The sequence below is a fragment of the Larus michahellis genome, chromosome 1 (genome assembly GCF_964199755.1).
Source record: "Larus michahellis chromosome 1, bLarMic1.1, whole genome shotgun sequence".
In the NCBI taxonomy this organism is placed as follows: Eukaryota; Metazoa; Chordata; class Aves; order Charadriiformes; family Laridae; genus Larus; species Larus michahellis.
The window spans coordinates 139,818,009-139,836,532 of record NC_133896.1 but is presented as its reverse complement, the minus strand read 5'-3'; the positions used below and the strand labels follow the sequence as shown (position 1 = coordinate 139,836,532).

Here is an 18,524-nt window from a genome sequence, read left to right as displayed (position 1 = left end):
TGCTATAATTAATGTTGGAAGATTAATTGCAAAACTTCTGTTTAGTGGAGTAGAATGCTTTAATATTACACTTTGAGTTTCATTTGCTGTTTTAAGTTTTTGTCAGAATAATTTGAAACACAGCTCACTTTACATAGTCCAGCTCTTCAGTGCAATTTGGCCAGCTATTTAAAAAAAAAAAAAAATAATTTCACTGACTTTAAGGTTGAAAGGAAGCATTAGAAAACCATGGTGACCTCCTGACCATTAGACTCAGTAGCTTGTTTTGGTTGTAGTACATATTTCAAGCTCTGATTCTCAGATATAGAAACGTAGAGAATTCCTGTTCAGTGTGAGAGTTGGCTTTGTGCTTAATAGCCTCAGTGTTAGCTTTTAATTTGCTTGGCTAAGTTCAGCTTTCTGCTTACAGTATTTTTTTACTTTTCACTCTTAAAAAATAATAATTTCGTTTATGGTATTTTCTCTTTTATACAGCATAATCAGGCTGCTACTCAGTCTTTACAATGAACTAATAATAAGATTGCCATTTATGCTCATTATGTATCAATTAATATTAAGGCACATATAAGGCCTTGCCTTTAACATTAAAAATTTTCAGACCGTATCTCATTGTTGATGGTACTATTTCTGTAAGAAGTAGATTATTTTTTTTTGCTTCAACTCACCGTTCTTCTGTTCATGTATTTAAGAATAATACTTGCTATTTCTTCCACAGCAAGTACGCCATTGCTTGCCACTTCAATATTATGTCCTTTTCGGAAATGTGTTTTCAGAAACACTCCCCTGTTGTCTCAGAATGATTGGCATTTCTTATTTCTAACTTAATTGTTGTTACTTGACTGTATCTAAATAGAAATATTCAAATATTTTTTAAGTAAGGCCAGCTTCCAAACTAAAAGATTTCAAGTGGTCTTTGAGGTATCATTGTCTTCATTATGGTTCACTGCACTCCCAGTCTTTATATGCAGACTCTTGTCATCACTAAGAATTCCTCTGATTTGATTTATATGTATGCCTCTTCTTGTCCCATAGAAGGGATGATTTTTTCCACAGAGCAGAGGGAGCCATGAGTGATAAACTTGGTTAGTAAGTGCCTCTCCTGTAGATGCCTGCATTTGGCAAGAAGGACTCCACCTTAAATGTCTACTATAGTAATATTTTTCTATGGTAGTTGTAGTTAGATTTATGTAGAATAAAGCCCAAAACATAACTAGTGCAGTGTATTTACACACTAACCTTTTGCTATAACTGTAACTATAAAAAAATGGAATCAAATTGCTGGGTGGTTCTCTTTATAAAAGCTGTTTTCTTATAAGATTTTGTATTACTTTCATTCCCATACTTCAAATTTACGTAAACGGAATTCTCTTCATGTCTTCTCTCTGTGTTTTAAGTGGAATAAAAACAAGGCTAAGCAGACTTTTCAGGTACCTGATCTTGAGTCATGATGTCACCAATTCTTTCTGTTTCCTATATCCCCCACCCCCCATTTTGCATTTTGAATTCCAGAGTTCTTTCATTTTTTCTAAGATGTCCAGGCCTGCTGACCTGTGTTTTCTTAATGTAATAGAGGAAAACCCTCAGAACCCGAGATATCTGCAGTTTTGGATGCACCAATTAAATCAGGATTATTTCTTTTAAATTCTCCAATACTTCAGAGTTCCATGTAAAAGCAGTGAAGATATGTTTAGCAACACTGCAGTACAATAAAGCGTGAAATTGTTATTGTGTTTTCTGTTCAGTGTTGCAGTGATTGTATTGGGGTGTCTATTTTAATTGAAAAGTTTTGCCATGGAAGAATGCTTCATAATCGTAAAATTCAATCTTAATCATAAGTATTTGAGGTACTATAACATGTCTGGAGTTTTTAAAAACAACCAACTTGGGTATCAGGAAGTTACATGAAAAAAAAAAAAAAACAAAGCAGAAGTTTTGTTTCATGCATGTTTAATATATTATTTAACTTCTATAAGAAATCATTTTATTCAGTGGCCTTCAAGCAGCTTCAGGGAATGAATACATATTAATCTTGGTCTGAAATACATAAATTGTTGAAATAAGCCACCTAATATTCTTTAAAATACCTGCATGATTCTGTAACATGTATAACCCAGGTTTCTAGTTAATCATTATAACTATCATTTCTACTTAGATGAATTCTATAGAACAAATTTCCAAATCAGAGGAAACTGACAAAACAGAGTTCAAACCAAAAAATGCAAAGAAAGCATTAACCACTTTTAAAGGACCTTTATTACATATCAGGTAATAATAATTTTATTTTCTTTTTTTTTTTTTTTTACAATGTGCTTTGGACACTTGAGTACTGAACTAGTTCAGAGTATTAGAGGAAAACATTAGTTATAAACATCCTTCCAAGAATGATTTTTACAAAGCTCAAACAATTTTTCTGGTTTTACGTGTTTTTAGTGAATTTTTTGGTGTTGCTATTTGCATGCGTTTTGTAATAATTAGTAGGTGTATATTTCATAGAATAAAGAAGCATTTCATGGTTTGATTTATACTGAGAAACTGTCTGCCACTGGTTTTTGTTAAACGTATGCTTATCTGTAATGAGAGCAGACGTTTGACACAGTTTGATTTCATTGGCTTAAAAACAATGTGTTTACTAAAACAGCTTTCATTGTTAATCATGCTTAAATTCTTTTAACTTAAGATGGATATTAAACTTAATGAATGTGTCCAATTTATTTTGTGTGAGAAGTACTCTGGGTAAATGGCATATGCTCAGAAGATTTTTGTCATCCAAGAGGCTTACGTCTTGCAGTGAATCTGCTTTTTTATCATTGAACTAGGAAAAAAAACAAACAGTCAATATAATTTTTTCTTTTCACTGCCTTTCAGGTTAAGATGCTTGTTTAGAAGTCGATTTAGATGTTAACTTTTATTTTCACTTCCAGTTTGCTATTAGATGAATGAAGAAAATATCTAATTTATAGGTAATTCCTTAGCTAATTTTGTAAGTGCTGTACTGAATTAGTTCTGGAATGAATTTGAATAATGACATGCTCATTAGCATCAAAAATATTTTATATGTGATATTTTCCTGATTTTGAAATTAAAATTATTTTTATAGTCCGTTATGTGCAAAAACCTCCTCTGTATAGACTGAATTTCTAATATGGTAGGTCAAAGGCATAGACTGCAGAATTATGATGTTTCAAACAATGCGTAAAATTTTCTGTCCCCAAGACAAAAGAAGCTGTGTTCTTCCATCCACTTCTTAAAAATAAAATAAAATAAAAAAAAAAAAATAATAATACACCAACCAAAAACCCCACACAAAACTACCTTTTTTTTCTCTTAAAATATTTCAAGTTCTACCAGTGAAATAGAAGTGTTGGAGTTTCAGAGAAATTGTCTGAGCAGCCGGGGATCACACTAGGAAAGCTAAAGCCCAGATAGAGTTAAATCTGGCTAGGGAAGTCAAGGGCAACAAGAAAAACTTCTATAGGTACGTCAGTGATAAAAGGAAGACTAGGAGAAATGTAGGCCCTCTCTGGAAGGAAACAGGAGACCTGTTCACCTGGAATATGGAGAAGGCTGAGGTACACAATGACTTTTTTGCCTCAGTCTTCACTGGTAAGGGCTCTCCCAAACCGCCCAAGTCACAGAATGCAAAGTCAGGGACTGGGAGAACGAGGAACTATCCTCTGTAGGAGAAGATCAGGTTTGAAGCTGAGGAACCTGGAAGTGCACAAGTCCATGGGACCTGATGAGATTCACCCGCGAGTCTTGAGGGAACCGACAGATGAAGCTGCCAAACCACTATCCATCATATTTGAGAAGTTGTGGTAGTCTGTTGAAGTTCCCACTGACTGGGAAGGGGAAACATAACCCCCATTTTTAAAAAGGGGAAAAAAGGAAGACACAGGGAACTACAGGCCGATCAATCTCACTTCAGTGGATGCCCCATCTCTGGAAGTGTTCAAGGCCAGGCTGGATGGGGCTTTGAGCAGCCTGGTCTCGTGGGAGGTGTCCCTGCCCAGGGCAGTGGGTTTGGAACTAGATGATTTTTAAGGTCCCTTCCAACCCAAACCAATCTGTGATTCTATGAGTTCATGTAAATTACATGAAAGTAAACTTAGTCAAGTATAGAGGTGTGCTAATACTTGTAGTCTTGTCGTCATGGAAAATAAAATTCTGGTGTCTCCGTTGTCCTTGCTGTTTGTTTGTGTTTTGTTGTGTTGTTTTTTTTTTAAAGTAAACTCTTGAGAGTATGCACAGTTGTTGCTGTTTATTAATTTTATTAATATTCTAACTCTATAGAAGCTAGAACTAGTTTTTATTTGCCTGGAATCTTTCTCAGGACACTGAACTGAAATTTATTGAACTGAGAATACATAGTGCCTCTTTAACTAGTCACAGGCACCTGTCTCAAACACTATAAGCTCTGCCAGCGTAATTAGCTTGTATTCTTGCTGATGCCAGCATTGCCCTGTGAAGGGAGCACCCTAGAGCCTGACCAGGAACCTGAGCCGTAGCAGCTCTGGTACCATGAAATTGCCAAGAACCGGCAGCCTTTCTGTGCCTTTTGAACTGTGGCTGCTGAAGACTCGGTGAGGCCTCCTTGAAGCCCTGCAGGCAGAGAGATTCCTTACCTGTCTGCTGCTTAGTAGTTGTTGGCTCTCGTGTGTGACCAAAGCTTGGTACTTGGTGCTCTTCTGTTTCTCGTATCTGTAATCATACTCGCTGGTCATCTGCCTCTTCCTGGTTTAGACCATGTTTGTGTTTGCCTTGTATACCTTACTGTGAAAGACTGGTCTTTATTGGCCTTCCTTCTCGATAAGTGAATATATTTGGTAAGGTAAAAAGCAGCAGTTTACTTGCACTGCCTGGCAGAAGCCTAGCTCATGTTGTGATGTATGTTGAGATGAGAATTTCTAGTAGAAGCTGAAATGGTTACCCCACGCACATCAGAGTAAAGAAAGTAGTGTTTCTATAAAAATTGAAAAGCATCCACGTTCGTTTAAAATAAAACACCCCACCCTCCCCAAAACTACGTACCACCCGCATCCAACACTATGGATCTGATTGATTTCACAGACAACAGGCATACAGTAGTGGCCCTCAAGCCCCGTTTCTTTTTATTTAGGTTTTTTTTGGGTCAATAGCTGCAGATGGTGGTAGAACAAGAAAGATCAGGCTCTGGCAGAATATTTCCTTGAGCTCTTTGTGTGGCTTGTTTTGATGCTAGTTAATGCTTTCCTGTCTCATTCGTGGTTCATCTTGCAATTGGTGTAACACACAGCTGCAATAGTACAGTATTAAGATAACCAAAATACTTTGTAACTACAATCCTTCCTTTCCCTACTGTTGGTGGTTATTTAAGTTGAGAATTTGGGAACAGGAAAAAAAAAAAAACTGATAGGAGAAGGGGATACAGTTACCCTGTTAATCTGTTTTAAACCCATCAGTTTCTTGCTTTCTGTGTCACTTAGCTTCTCCCCACCAAAAAGAAAAAAAAAATCTTGTTGTGTGGACTGTCTAATGCATTGTAAAATATGGGCACCCCACACAGAGTCACTGTCGGACTGCTCTTTTAGCATGGGTGTTCAGACTTGCCCTACAGCACCAGGGATTTTTCTTCTCAGCTAATACACTGGTTTGTTTAAGTGAGAGAGGAGAGAAGGATGGGTACTATGAAAGGTCTTTGGAGGAGGAGGTCAAACTAACATGAAATCGGCATTCTGAAAAGGGTAGAAGGGAAAAATATGTAACACGTTTTTTTAAAAAGGCTTTCTGTCAAAACGATATGCAGTTCTGTAGTACTGCATAGTATGGTAGTTCTTTGTGTGCTCCTAATGTGACGTATTGAAAGAGAACATTTTTTCACTTGAGTTTTCTCTGAACTTGTGGTATATGAGCATGCCCTACTTTTTGCCTAGTAGTGTTCATTTGAATGTTTATTCCAAAATGAGTTGTGTTACTCTGATATTGGTTAAATGGTTTCATGCATGACTCTCCTAATCGCACAAGAATATTAAAAACAAGCAATAACTTTATTTATGCATGTGTCACCAGAAGTATGTGAAGACTGACTCATAAGTACAAGTGAATTTAGCTGTAGTGGTGGAACCGACTGCCACTTGCAGGTACCTGACAGCTCCTCTTATGTGTGCACTATACCCATTACAAGGATAGATGTATGGGGTGTCTGTCACGCCTTATACTCTTTAATGTTAGCATAAGTTAAAATTAATGATGCTTTCCCATAACATACCTCTGTAAGATGCAGTGGCTGAAGTGACTGTGTATTTCTGTTGGCTATTCCTGCTGTTGCAGATGGCCACACTCTTCCAGATGGAAGAAGTCAAGGGCAGAAGTCAGCTGAGGCAGCCAGGTCCACTTGTGGTCATGAGTCAACCCTGAGCTTCACTACAAAATTTCTGCATTTTGTTTTCACAGGTTTTTTTGATGAAAAACTGTTAAAAGTGACTGTAGCTGCAGGGTTGAAAGTATTTTATTTTCCTGGAGGTGTGGATGGGTTTTTTTCTGTGATGTGTTTTAAAGATAATTTCAAGAAACTAATTCTTCTTAAATTTCTTATTAGCCCAGCAGAAGAACTATATTTTGGATCCAAAGAAACTGGAGAGAAAAAATGTTTGATAGTTCTCACAAATGTCACTAAAAACATAGTGGCTTTTAAGGTAAGAAAGTATTTTATGTGTTACCTGGTTTACTTTACTAAATGTGTAACTTTTTCTTGGTTTCGGTAAGGAGGAAGAAATACTATTAAACCCGCTTTTCAGTCTAAATTTTTTATTCTGTAGTGATGTTTGAAGCAGATCAAAGACATACGGCTGAATTTATGCCTATTATGTACCGCCCAAAAGGGGATAATCAGTAAGACAAATCTTCGGAGCACTGACTGGAAGAGAGCTATGGTGATAGTTAATTCTTTAGTGAGTCTAATACTTCCTGAAAAAAAGAAAGGCTTGAGCATTGAAAAGTAATCTTTTTAGAATTTTTCTCTTTTTTAAGTCTTAGCTGGGAACAAGTTGCTAATGCTCCAAAGTGATGCAGCTCCATCTGCAAATGGCACCGTCAAAGGAACGAATGCAGTCATGTTTGCTTCAGAAATAGAGTTGACTTGCGTCTTGATCGTTTTTTCACCACATCTTTTGTGTTCTCTGCACACAAAACTAACTAAAAGTTTCCATACTTTCATATGAAGAATTTTAACATAATCCATTTGATATTCTTGGCTCTTTTTAAGCATGTATGTAAGAGAGAAAAATAGCGCGTGCTAGAAAAGATAGAAGTGGTTGAGAGGGAGGAAGAAGAGAAATACCAGTGTCAGATTAGTCCTACAAAATAAAATATTTTAAAGAGTATATGTATTACTGTGTCTTAATGTTTAAGCTTTTGGTGATTATAGTTATTACAGAGTGAGGGAGGTTATGAAACAGTCATATTTGTGAATGCATTTACTATATGCTTGTTTGGTATTTTTTCTTTATAGGTGAGAACAACTGCTCCTGAAAAATACAGAGTTAAACCCAGTAACAGCAGTTGTGAACCTGGCACATCGTTGGATATAATAGTCTCTCTTCATGGTGGTAAGTAAAATCTTACAGTAGAATTTTTAAGAAGTCTGGACAAGTTTTATTAACAGGCTGACTGCTCTAGATACTAACCTTTGTGTGTGCTTGCTGGGGTGTAAGACTGACTGACACCCATGTCTACCTGACTGTTGTATGAGGGTGTTACTATTTGTAAAAACACATGGATATCAGACAGCATTTGAGTAACTGCCTGTACTGATTTACTACTCCACTTAGGCATAAGCAACTGTTGTCTGCAACCCATTCTGCTTCTTGTCTTAAAAAACAAAAGTTGCAGCAGCAGCTGTCTCACTTGTGCTCTGTTACAGTGGGAGTTTATCTGCAGTAAATTAGTTTCCTAAGTTGTTGCAAGGACAGGTGAATTTGCTGGAGAATGCATTCTTTACAAAATTGTGGCTTGTCCTTGTGTGTGACTCGTTCGGACGAAACTAGAACTGTTAAAATGCAACTGTAAAATTTTGGGAAAACTGTAATCAACATTGTTGAGCTTAAGAAAATGATTTCATTATTTTTATTTCTTATAAGTCAGTGTCCAATGTCCTGCAATAAACAAGCTGTCATTTTAAAACACTTACGTTAAAAAAATGCTTCTATACGCTTTTTATTATTGTCATTTTATCCAAGCACACTTTTGCTTTTTTCTTCCTTTGAGGGCAGGTTTTGCAGCTTCTCTGCAGGATCGTTTCCTTATAATGGCAGCAGAAATGGACCAGTCTTCTGGAGCAGGTATACCAGAACTGACTCAGTTTTGGAAAGAAGTCCCTAGGACCAAAGTGATGGAACATAGGTGAGCATATGGATTTCTGTTGACAGGGCTTTTTTTAGCGATTATCATTTAGCTGTTCTATAGTACTTGCATATTATAATCAGTGAAGAATTCTCCAAACCCAGTTGTGTGCTTACTGACTGAAGTATGTTGCTGAGGCGTCTGCACTGGTTTAAGTGATTAGACGTGTTTTGAATGCATAAAATGTCATAGTATTCTGCACATGCTCTTCTTTTTATTGTTGTTGTTCTTGTGCTGGTTAAGAGTTAAGTGGAAAAAGTGTGAATGGATGTGGCAATACACACAGACAGTATATATATATATTTTTTTTTTTAATAAGAATGTGGTACTTGATTTTTCTAAAAAGAAACAAGCAAGGAAAGAAGACATAACAAATATAAAACTGTTTTCTAGACTATATTAAGAAATATCCCCTTTCTGCTAGGGAAAAATCATAATTTTATAGAAAATTTCTGTAAAACCTATCACATGTTCCTATGTGTGTTTTCCATATTTAATGGTGAAAAAATCACAGAATCACAGAATCTTCAGAGTTGGAAGGGACCTCTAGAGATCATCTAGTCCAACTCCCCTGCTGAAGCGGGATTGCCTAGAGCACATTACTCAGGGCTGCATCCAGGCGAGTCTTGAAAATCAAATAATACTAGGAAAATACATTTTCCTGTACACTCTTTTATATATACCCATTACTCTTCTTACTCTTCTCTCTCATCTGTTCACACATCTAGTTGTATCCCTGTACATTTCTAGGAAAAGTTCCTTGTAGTTTTCTTTCCTCTAGAAGCCTTAGAGCCATGATATCGAGATGCTGTTTCATCTTTTAAAAAAAAAAAAAAAAGTAATTTGGCTGTATTTTTACTTTAGATTGTTCCTAGAGTTTGGGGGCTTTTGGTTTGGGGGGGGGGGGTTGGAGCTGCCTTTACCTCCCCATGGCCAAAATTAACATGGAAAAAGTATTTTTGAGACTTGATGCCTAAGTCTTGCTCTATCTTTGCTTCAAATGTTTATCCCTGACTTCCCTATTAAACATCATCTACATCATGTGAGTGACCTCAAGCTTCCTTGCATAAATATTGCATTTTTTTTAAGACAGAGCCTGAAACAATAGGGACAGATTATTTTATACATTAAATTTATCACCTGCAAAGTGTGCTATGTATGTATATTACTCATGAATCAAAACTGACCTTTGCTTTTTGTTAAAACTAGATTATAAGTAGTGGAGAATATAATTATTGTCTCTTTAATACTATATGTGCAAGTACTTCATCTGAGGAATCTACTTAGATTTTATTACAGCTATTTGTCCCTTTTTTTGTTTTGTCTTGCCAGAGAAGTTTTAGCATTTCTCTTCCCTTAAAATAGAAAAATACCACCGCCTCAGTTTAACCATTTCTTTAGCAAATAAATGTATTCCCACACTAATTGACTTGCATCAGAGCAGCTTCTGCTCTGTATTTTATAAATGGCGTAGGATTCCACTCCTACGAAATTCTGTTCCTGTGTTTTCAACTGTGGAAGAAGTGGACTCCGTGAAGAATGTTGTCACTAAGGTTTAAAACAGAAAGAAAACCTTTAGATTTTCTTTGCTGCTCAATAGATTGCTGCATCTCTGGTAGTAAGTATTTGACAAAATAATCCAGTGCATCCTGTGCTATGAATTTAAAATGATGAAGATATATTTTAACTGAGCACGCAGGTAATTTTGATCTTGCTTTTTTTGTCAAAATGTGTCAAAATGTAATTAGTGGACTGAGGAAGCCTTTTCAGACTATCATTGCAACAGTCGTTTAGAAAATTAATCAACCAGAACAGATGATAAAGTGCATATAATAATTGTTAGATGGACTGTTTACTAATAATTATACAAAGTTATATTAAATTTATGGGTTTTGGTGCATATTCTTTATCTCTTTCACAGGCTGAGGTGTCATGTTGTAGAAAGTAGTAAGCCTTCTTCTCTGACGTTAAAAGAGAATGCATTTCATATTCCAGCAAAAACCAACGAAGATTTACATATACAGGTAATAGTGTATTCCTTTGTGCTGAATATGGAACAAAATTATAAAATATGATAGAGATGAAAAGAATTTGTACTAAACCTCTGTGGTACTTCATGAATTATACTATTTGAAAAGCTCAGCAATTGAAAGTAACTAAATCAGTGATAATGATTTAGTTATTTTGTTAAATGGTAACAGTATAACAAAATACTACTTTCGGTGCAGTTTGCTAATTCCTTTTGTGTATATTACACATCTGGGGTATTGTGCTTCCTAGTGTAAAGATGTCACCTGCTTGATATCGACAATATAGGCCATCCATAACCTATAACTCCTAAGATTCAAAGCCTCTTTAGCGGAACAGATTCCTAACGTAGGTAGTGATAGAAAAGGTATCGCTAAGAGAAGTCTTTTTTTTTTTTTTTTTACTGTGCTTATAGTTACTAGTTTAGTTATTCTAATTTAATGAAACTATTTCTATTTTCAGCTGACTCGTTTACTGCAAATTAATAAAAGACTTCAAGAGCAGATTGATCGCTGCCTCTGGTTCCAGCAGTTGTCAGCTGTTTTATCAATACTGTCAGTTACTGTCGTTGCCTTCTGCTTCTACCTGGTGTATACCCAGAGAAGCTAAAAGGAATTGCTTTGCACTGGGCTGCCTATCATGGTGCACTTGGATTTTGGAACAGCCAAAATGAGGTTTGTGAGCCCACAACAATGAACGATGATACAACTTGCTGAAAAAAAAGAAGAAACAAATGACCGACAAAGGAAGTTACTGAAAATTGACGCTTAGAACAGTTCATGAGAAGGTGTTAGAGCTAGGACCTATTTTCACTGTACAATTCCATAAATACTACTGAAGGAGGAAACCAAATACAACAACATAATTTAAAACTATTTATGTTTTTTTTCTTCTCTATTCAACTACTTCAAATACAATATTTCATTCCTTTCCATCGTATTCATTCTTACATGCTGAATTACTCTTGTAGAAGGTGCAAGCAGTCAATTTCAGTGTATTATAAAGGTTAACTTGTTCATTCAGGAAAATTTACAGAAATTATGTAGTATGGGCAGATTTTTTTTATCTAATCTATGTATGTGCACATATAAAGGAAGATATTTGTTGTTAGTAATTATTTTGGTAATTCAGGCTCATTGCTTTCATTGGTTAAATTCCTTGGTTTTGTGCTTTTCCTGAATGCAAAGTTGTAAATATTTCCTACCGAATAACAGACACACAACCATATTGACCAGGAATATAACCCTTGTTTGATTCCAAAGATAGTAATGAAATAATTATGATGACACACTATTCCTATTCTTTATATTCTTTCCTTTTTTTTTTGAAAGCAACTCTTATTCAAATTGGAGGAGTGTGAGAGTTGACTTTTGATGGCCTATTATTGGTTCATAAAAAGGCTAATAAATAGCCAGTGTGAGAACTCATTCTGAGATGTGCAATATGCTTAAATTACAGATGAATTTATGAAAAAAGCAAGCCAAGTTGGAAGATTAAATATTGTTGAAGGCATCATAAAAGTGTTCTATCTGCCATTTCTCAGAAACTGTTGTAGAAATGGTGTATGAAGCTAGTGAGAACTTACCCTAACGAGGATTCTTTGTACTCATTGCTGTAAATATGTATATTAGAATTATAAACACTTAAGAGGAGACTGATGGTATCTTTCATACATTTAAAATTTTCACTCTTGATGAGGTCTAAAAATATAAAATAATTTCTTTACTGGAATTAATTTTTGCTACAAATTGGCTTTGTAACAGGTCATTTAGTTTTTGTCTGCTGGCTTCAATGGACGAGAAGAGATAATTGAGGGAAAATAAAGGTCATACTTTGCTTCTGTCTCTTTGCTTACGGTATCTTTCCAGTGTGTTGTAGATGTAGTATCATTTGTAGGAAGTAGAAAAGGGCAGTTTGAAAAAATGCATTACTAAACTGATTAACTGGTAAAGCAGCAATATGATTACTAAAAATACTACCATGTAAAAGGCAGGTCTACAGAACTGTTTGGTGCAGAGCCTTCTGTCCTTTCTTAATTTATACAATGTTTTGCCACATCTGCATTTTCTTAATTTTTCACTAATCTCATTTCTGTTCAGTTTGCTTCTTGGTATTTTGTTTTCTTAATGAGTTAACAATTTATATTGTTCACTGCTTACTATGAAAGTGTTATTTAGGTTATTTTCATGTGCATGCAACTCAAATGCCTTGCTTCCAACAAAAATGGGTTGTTGTCTTGTTGAGGAAGGTAACGAAGTAATTTGTAACCTTAAGGTAGTAATAACCATGCTATTAAAATGCCGATTCCTTAATTTGAGTGGATTGAATAGCACTTTACTGTAAAATTGCAGGAAATATATTCTTAGAGTCTTTGCCAATACAAATATTTTAATGTTTTGGTGCTTTCATATATTTTCAGTATTTTATTACTATGTTGGTATTTTCTTTGTATGATGAATCAGATGAACATCTTTTCTATTTTAATATGTTTTAGAAAAATACGGTTACAAAATAAATATGAGCAAATATGTAGTCTTGAATGTTTAGTCTTTTAAAAATAGCTACATCTCCCGAGGTTCTGGTTCTCTTGTTAGTCTGCAGATAGTGAATATGAACGAGGGGTCAATATGGTAATGGCCCATAGTCTGTTGTCTAATAGAAGTTGTGACGATACTTGTGACACAAATGTGAAATAGATGATCATAAATTCCTAGGCAGAGTGCCTAACATGATAAGGTAGCACATGGTATTGGCATGTAAACACCACCATGGCACACATAACACAAATCCACCCGATACAAATATATGTATATTGGTAAAACTAACTGTTCTTTAAACAACACACAGTAAATGGAAAAATACATGTAAGCAAAAAAAAAAAAAAAAAGGCAAAATAACAACATGTGTTCTTAAATAGAAATAGACAGTAGTCTGTTTGGTATTTTTCTTCTCTGAGAACTTCATTGTTTCTGTCATCACAAAATATGGTGACCAGTCAGTATTTTCCCAGTCTCCAGTTTTAGCAGTTCAGGTTTTATTTGCTTACCCTTGGAAACACGGGTTTCAGCCAGTCCATTTTGGAAGGTTTTAAGTCAAACACTCACTGAATTTACAGTTTGCACAGCCGTGGCGTGATTTGACATGATATCTAAAATCAAGAGAACAGACGAAAGATTGGGTTCAATTTGGGTTTGGGTTTTTTTTCACGGTACGTGAAACTCAGCTTATAAAGCCGGGGCATTTTAGAAATTAGACAATTCACAAAATAGGATTTGATTACATGAACTATCAAGATTAAAGGTTTATTTTTCCTTTCCCTCATCGTAGATTAGCAGTTAATCTTGGCTTTTACAGATAACTAAGAGACAGCAGTGTTTGTAATCCTAAAAATTAGCAGTATATACTCCCAAAGAGCACATATTCTTTTCCTAGCAACAAATTTTTGTGCCCTATTCTTAGCCTCAGTTTTTTACTTTGTTAAGTAAAAGATTAAATTTAAGACTTTTCGTAGTATTTTAATAGGTATTGCTTTGTTTATTGTCTCTTCTCCGGTTCCAGAGTCTTCCTGTGGGATAGCTCTGGACCGTAGGAGAAGGTGGTGTTCCAGTGATGCCACTCACGGGCAAGGATGTTGATAACCCTAAAATTATTTGCACTGGTTTAATGTTACAGTGTATTTGAATGCTCAAAGAGGTATCAAAACAGCAGCAAAAGTTTATTTTACACAGGAAGTATATATTTTTTAATAGTGAAAACAGGAGTTTTTGCATAAGGGCACAGCCATAGTGAGATTTTTTTAATTAGATGCAAAAACTAAGTCTTAAGGAAAAAGTGCATTGGAGCGGGCTAATTTGAAAAAAAAAATCTTGATTGTAATATTTTAACATATTGAAGAATTCTCCCCCTTCTTTAGAAAAACAGATACAGACAAGCATAGTATTTTTTAGACATATTGTAAAATGAGGAGGCAGGGGGCAACAGGGCCAGGAAAAGGGGGTTTTAATTGCCTTTGTAGTTCGTCAGCGATTCTCTACCATAACTGATTTGTCTCTAATGTCTGTATTCAGGTTCTCTCAAACGTTTGTCCCCTCTTCCAGATGTTAGTTTATATGGCAGATACTGACTGCGTGGGGTTTTGTAGAGAGCATTTTAAGTCACTGTCTTGGGAATTCTCTTACTGCTGTGCAGTTGGACTGGCAGCATAAGGGTATAAATGTCGTTCTGTTAATAAAGGACAGTGTTAGTCTGGGGTTTTTTATGGCTTTATTGTATTCAAGTAAGGATAATAGAACAAATTTGAAATTTGACCAAACAATGCTGTTCTGCAAAACACATCACAGGTGGCTGTCAGAATTCACTGGTTTCGATCTTTTAGTAGTTCCATAGGGTATTGCATCTGAGACATGCAGAGGTCTGTATTTACAGTACATGCATCAGTTTAGGAGGAGCTAATCAGTTCTAATTAGCCAGGAAGAGCAGGTTGAATGCTCTTTTCTGAGGTTAAAGAAGACATTTCAAGTCAGTTTCTGAAGTGCGTGGCTTATTGTTCCCTGGTTCCTGGAAGATGGCTCACTGAGGGATTACTGACCCGGTATTACAGCATGTATGTGTTAACACAGGTAAGTGATTGTAAGTTAATGTTTCAAGTTCACAATGCTGTTCAGTACGCCAGTTTCTTGGGCACACTTCAGCGTCAGCAGCCCCTGGCTCTGCGTTTCCTGCAGCCGGTGAGAAGCGTAACCTCCCGCTTTCAGCGTGATCAGTCGTTTCAGTCCTGCTTTTCAGTTTGGACCTCGCTGTTCTTTCTTTCGCCACTTTCATAGTGAATGCCTACAGTAGCGCGCATAGACCCAGCTTGAAAAATCAAGTGCAAAAATATCCACCTCTCCAGAAGCGTGGCAGTGGTGAGAGTTTTCCCTTCTTTGTAGAGGAGGGGAGTGAAGTTCCACGTGCCGGCCTTGGCTGGGACTGGTTTAGGGAGTTTCCGGGTAGATGTGTGCAGTTACTGCTTTGTTACTTCAGAGCAGAAGAACTGAAATCCCCGAGCTGTATGAGCTAAGATTAAGCAGCTAACAGATTTTTTTACCAGCAAGTGTTTCAGCTCCTGGTTTACTTCCTTCACAAGACTGCAGCACCAGCCTACACCTACTTGGCTTGCGCTCAGTCACTTCTGTTTTCCTAAACACTGAAAGAAGCGCTGGGCTAACGGCTGAAGAGTGCTCAATTATTGCTGTATGATTGCAGCTAATAGCACTTGTTGGTTTTTTACATTGCAGTAGGCAATTCGTTCTGATGGGGTTGCTGAAGTTAATAATGAAGTCCCAAACCCAAAAGCCTTTAGGGGGAAAAAAACCCCTATTTATCAGTTGCCAGTTATTGTAGTCTTCACCATAGTCCAAAGTATAGCAGTAGCCCACCCAAAGGACTGCTGCATTCTTCCTTACGTCAGTTCAGGGTTTCTCAATCTGTTAATAATACTTCCTCTGTTCAATTTTAGTTCTCTTCATATTGGTTGTGCTGTATTAGCGCTGTATTGGAGTTGGTTGGAATGCAGGAAAACTTGAAAAAAATGTCTGTAACTTCTGTTTATCTTTCATGTCCTGTGGTCAGCAGTAGAATGTATTCATTATTTTATTGTCACTTGGGAGTTTTTCCCAAAATAATTTGGGAGGTTTTGCTTCCTGTTGAAAATACCTTGTTAGAAGGATGGTAAATTATGTGTTTCGTTCATCTTGATTCACCCGTGAGCTATGCCCATACTTGATGGTGTGAAGTGCAAGCAGCAGTGATTTCCTTGAAAGTATTCAAGGAATATTTTTTTTTTATTATTTATTAAAAAAGATTAAGCCACCGTGCCTCTTTTCTCTTTAGTCAAAAGACTTGGCCTCTTGGAACTTACCAGAAGGAACCGATAGTTGAGTATGTACTTTCTGTTACAAACCCAACTACAAATAACAGGTTACATCTCTTATTCCAGTACACGTGTGTATACTGTGAAGTAGCGATGCAATAAATTAGCATTGCTGCTTGATGAGAAAGCAGGTGATAAAGATTCATCCCACCTATCATTTTTATCCAGACAGTCTGGAGGGTGAGGTGGAGGAATGCTACGTAAAGATGTCCTCTTCTCACAGCAGGCTATCTAAGCGGTCTCTCTAGAGCACGTGTGCCCCTAATTTTGAACCCAGGAGTGGGAACAAAAGCAATCTTGGTTTAGAGCCAATGTGGTTTCCTTAGATTTGCAAAGAAATGCTTTGGACACGAGAACTCAAATCCAGGTTTCCAGTATCAGTCCCACCATGACCACCATCCCATCTTGTGTTTATGATGAAATCTGAATTAAGATTTCCTTTGGGTAATGATGATGTAGTCTAACAAATCCTGTGTGGTGATTAATTATTCAAAATTACGACTTCCTTGTATTTCCTCATCGCTGTATCTGTTAAAATCATTGCCAGTTTCATCTTTGACAGCTTGGAGCTATATCTGAACACCTGCTCTTCAAGCCCCAGGGAAAATGTCAGAAATGAGGAACATCATTCAAATAAATATAGATGACAACAGTAGTGTGAAAAAAAAAGAAGCATAAACAGAATTTGTTAAGCCTTTATGTTCTAGAATGCTACAATTGATAAATTGCTGAAAGGAAAAGTGAATCTGGGCAAACACCACAGATGCTTCATTAATCTGGTACAACTAACACTTACAGATTGATGCTTAACCTCCTGGCATCTGAATTACTATAATCCCCATGCCCTGAAGTGCAATTTCCTGTACACAAGTAGCATTTACCATATTTTCCTTTTTCTCATAATTTTTTCAGAATTTAAACTTGCAGCTGATGGCGATGACTCACAAAAAGATTTTGCAGTGCTTTTTAAAGGAAAGTAGTATTTTCTTCTTGAGTTCACAGTTTGATGGGCTTTGTTCTGCAAGAAGTATGTATAAACATGGATTCTCAGTCCAGTCTGGAATTTGATGGGAAACCTCAGGAAAGCCATGCTCCTTCGTGTTACTCCATTGCAATTTTTAAATACGATCCCGAACAAATATACGTTGATGTATATGAAAACCCAGATATTGCTGTTCTAGTGGACGTTGTGGTTGACATGATGTTTTCTTCCTACCCCTCACACTGAATGTGTGTTGGAGTCTGGAGTAGGTATTAAGTCATTTATTTCTAGCCCATACTAAGAGTACACTCCAATATTCCTACGCTGGCTGCCTTGTACTGGTATATGGGGGGAGGGCAGGAATATGGGGAACTGGTTGTGATGGATGCACTCGACACCTTAACCAAACTAGCAGTAGTTTGGTACAGGCTCCAAAGGAGGTAAAGGCTTGGGTCGTAGCTGGGCCAAGAACTCCTCTAGTTTAAATCTGTTCTCTGAAAACCCACAAAGGAGCAGAACGACACTGAGCATTGATGCAGATGAGCTTGCAACATAGTTGGCAGGATCCTAAATCTACATTCGTGACACTGGTACAGCCACTCTGTTCTGAGTCTTCAGAGTGAGCATCCATTTACTCCAGCAAGTTTCCAAATTGAGGAGAAATTGCAAAAGCATCAGAGGGAGAGTATTTAATTCTTTTCACTGGTTTGGGCATGTGGATCTGCTTGAAAACTCAGAAATAGTTTTTCTCCTCGAAAGCCATTTTGGATGAGTTGGAGAGGATAACAAGAGCCGGCGCATGCGCAACAAGTGATGTGGCGTCTTCTTGTGTGCTTCTGCGCTCTACCAAAGTGAGTAACTGTTGCATAGAGCTGAGAAACTACAGTGCGTGACATGACATAGACTGCAGATCAGGTGATATTCGTGTGTTTTGACATACGTTTCAGTGTTTGATTTTTTTAGACAAATGATAGCAAAAACTTTCAACAATCACTTCTCATGGTGTTGGAATGAGTATTTTCTGCACCTATTGCTCAGGTAACAAGAGCAGTGGGAAGTCACATACCATTAAAAAGCACTTTATTGTTCTGTGACATGCTCTACTTATACTTTAAAGGACTTCACAAAACTTTGCAGTTTGATTGTAATGTAATACATATTAATTTTGGGGGGTTTGTCTTGTGTAGTATTTTTTTTTTTTTTAAGTAAGAGAGTTCAGGTCTTCAG

At 36.6% G+C, this 18,524-nt stretch overlaps 1 protein-coding gene across 1 annotated transcript in view; it reads left to right on the top strand.

Annotated features, from left to right (window-relative positions):
* The window catches only part of MOSPD2 (motile sperm domain containing 2), a 39,028-nt gene extending 26,092 nt beyond the window's left edge, over window positions 1-12,936 (top strand). The window contains exons 10-15 of the mRNA XM_074606013.1: window positions 2,153-2,265; window positions 6,575-6,671; window positions 7,487-7,583; window positions 8,247-8,376; window positions 10,298-10,400; window positions 10,867-12,936. Coding sequence (XP_074462114.1) covers window positions 2,153-2,265; window positions 6,575-6,671; window positions 7,487-7,583; window positions 8,247-8,376; window positions 10,298-10,400; window positions 10,867-11,013 — 687 coding nt within the window. The 3' untranslated portion in view covers window positions 11,014-12,936. The remainder of the gene's footprint in view (window positions 1-2,152; window positions 2,266-6,574; window positions 6,672-7,486; window positions 7,584-8,246; window positions 8,377-10,297; window positions 10,401-10,866) is intronic.
* Window positions 12,937-18,524: the final 5,588 nt, after the last annotated feature.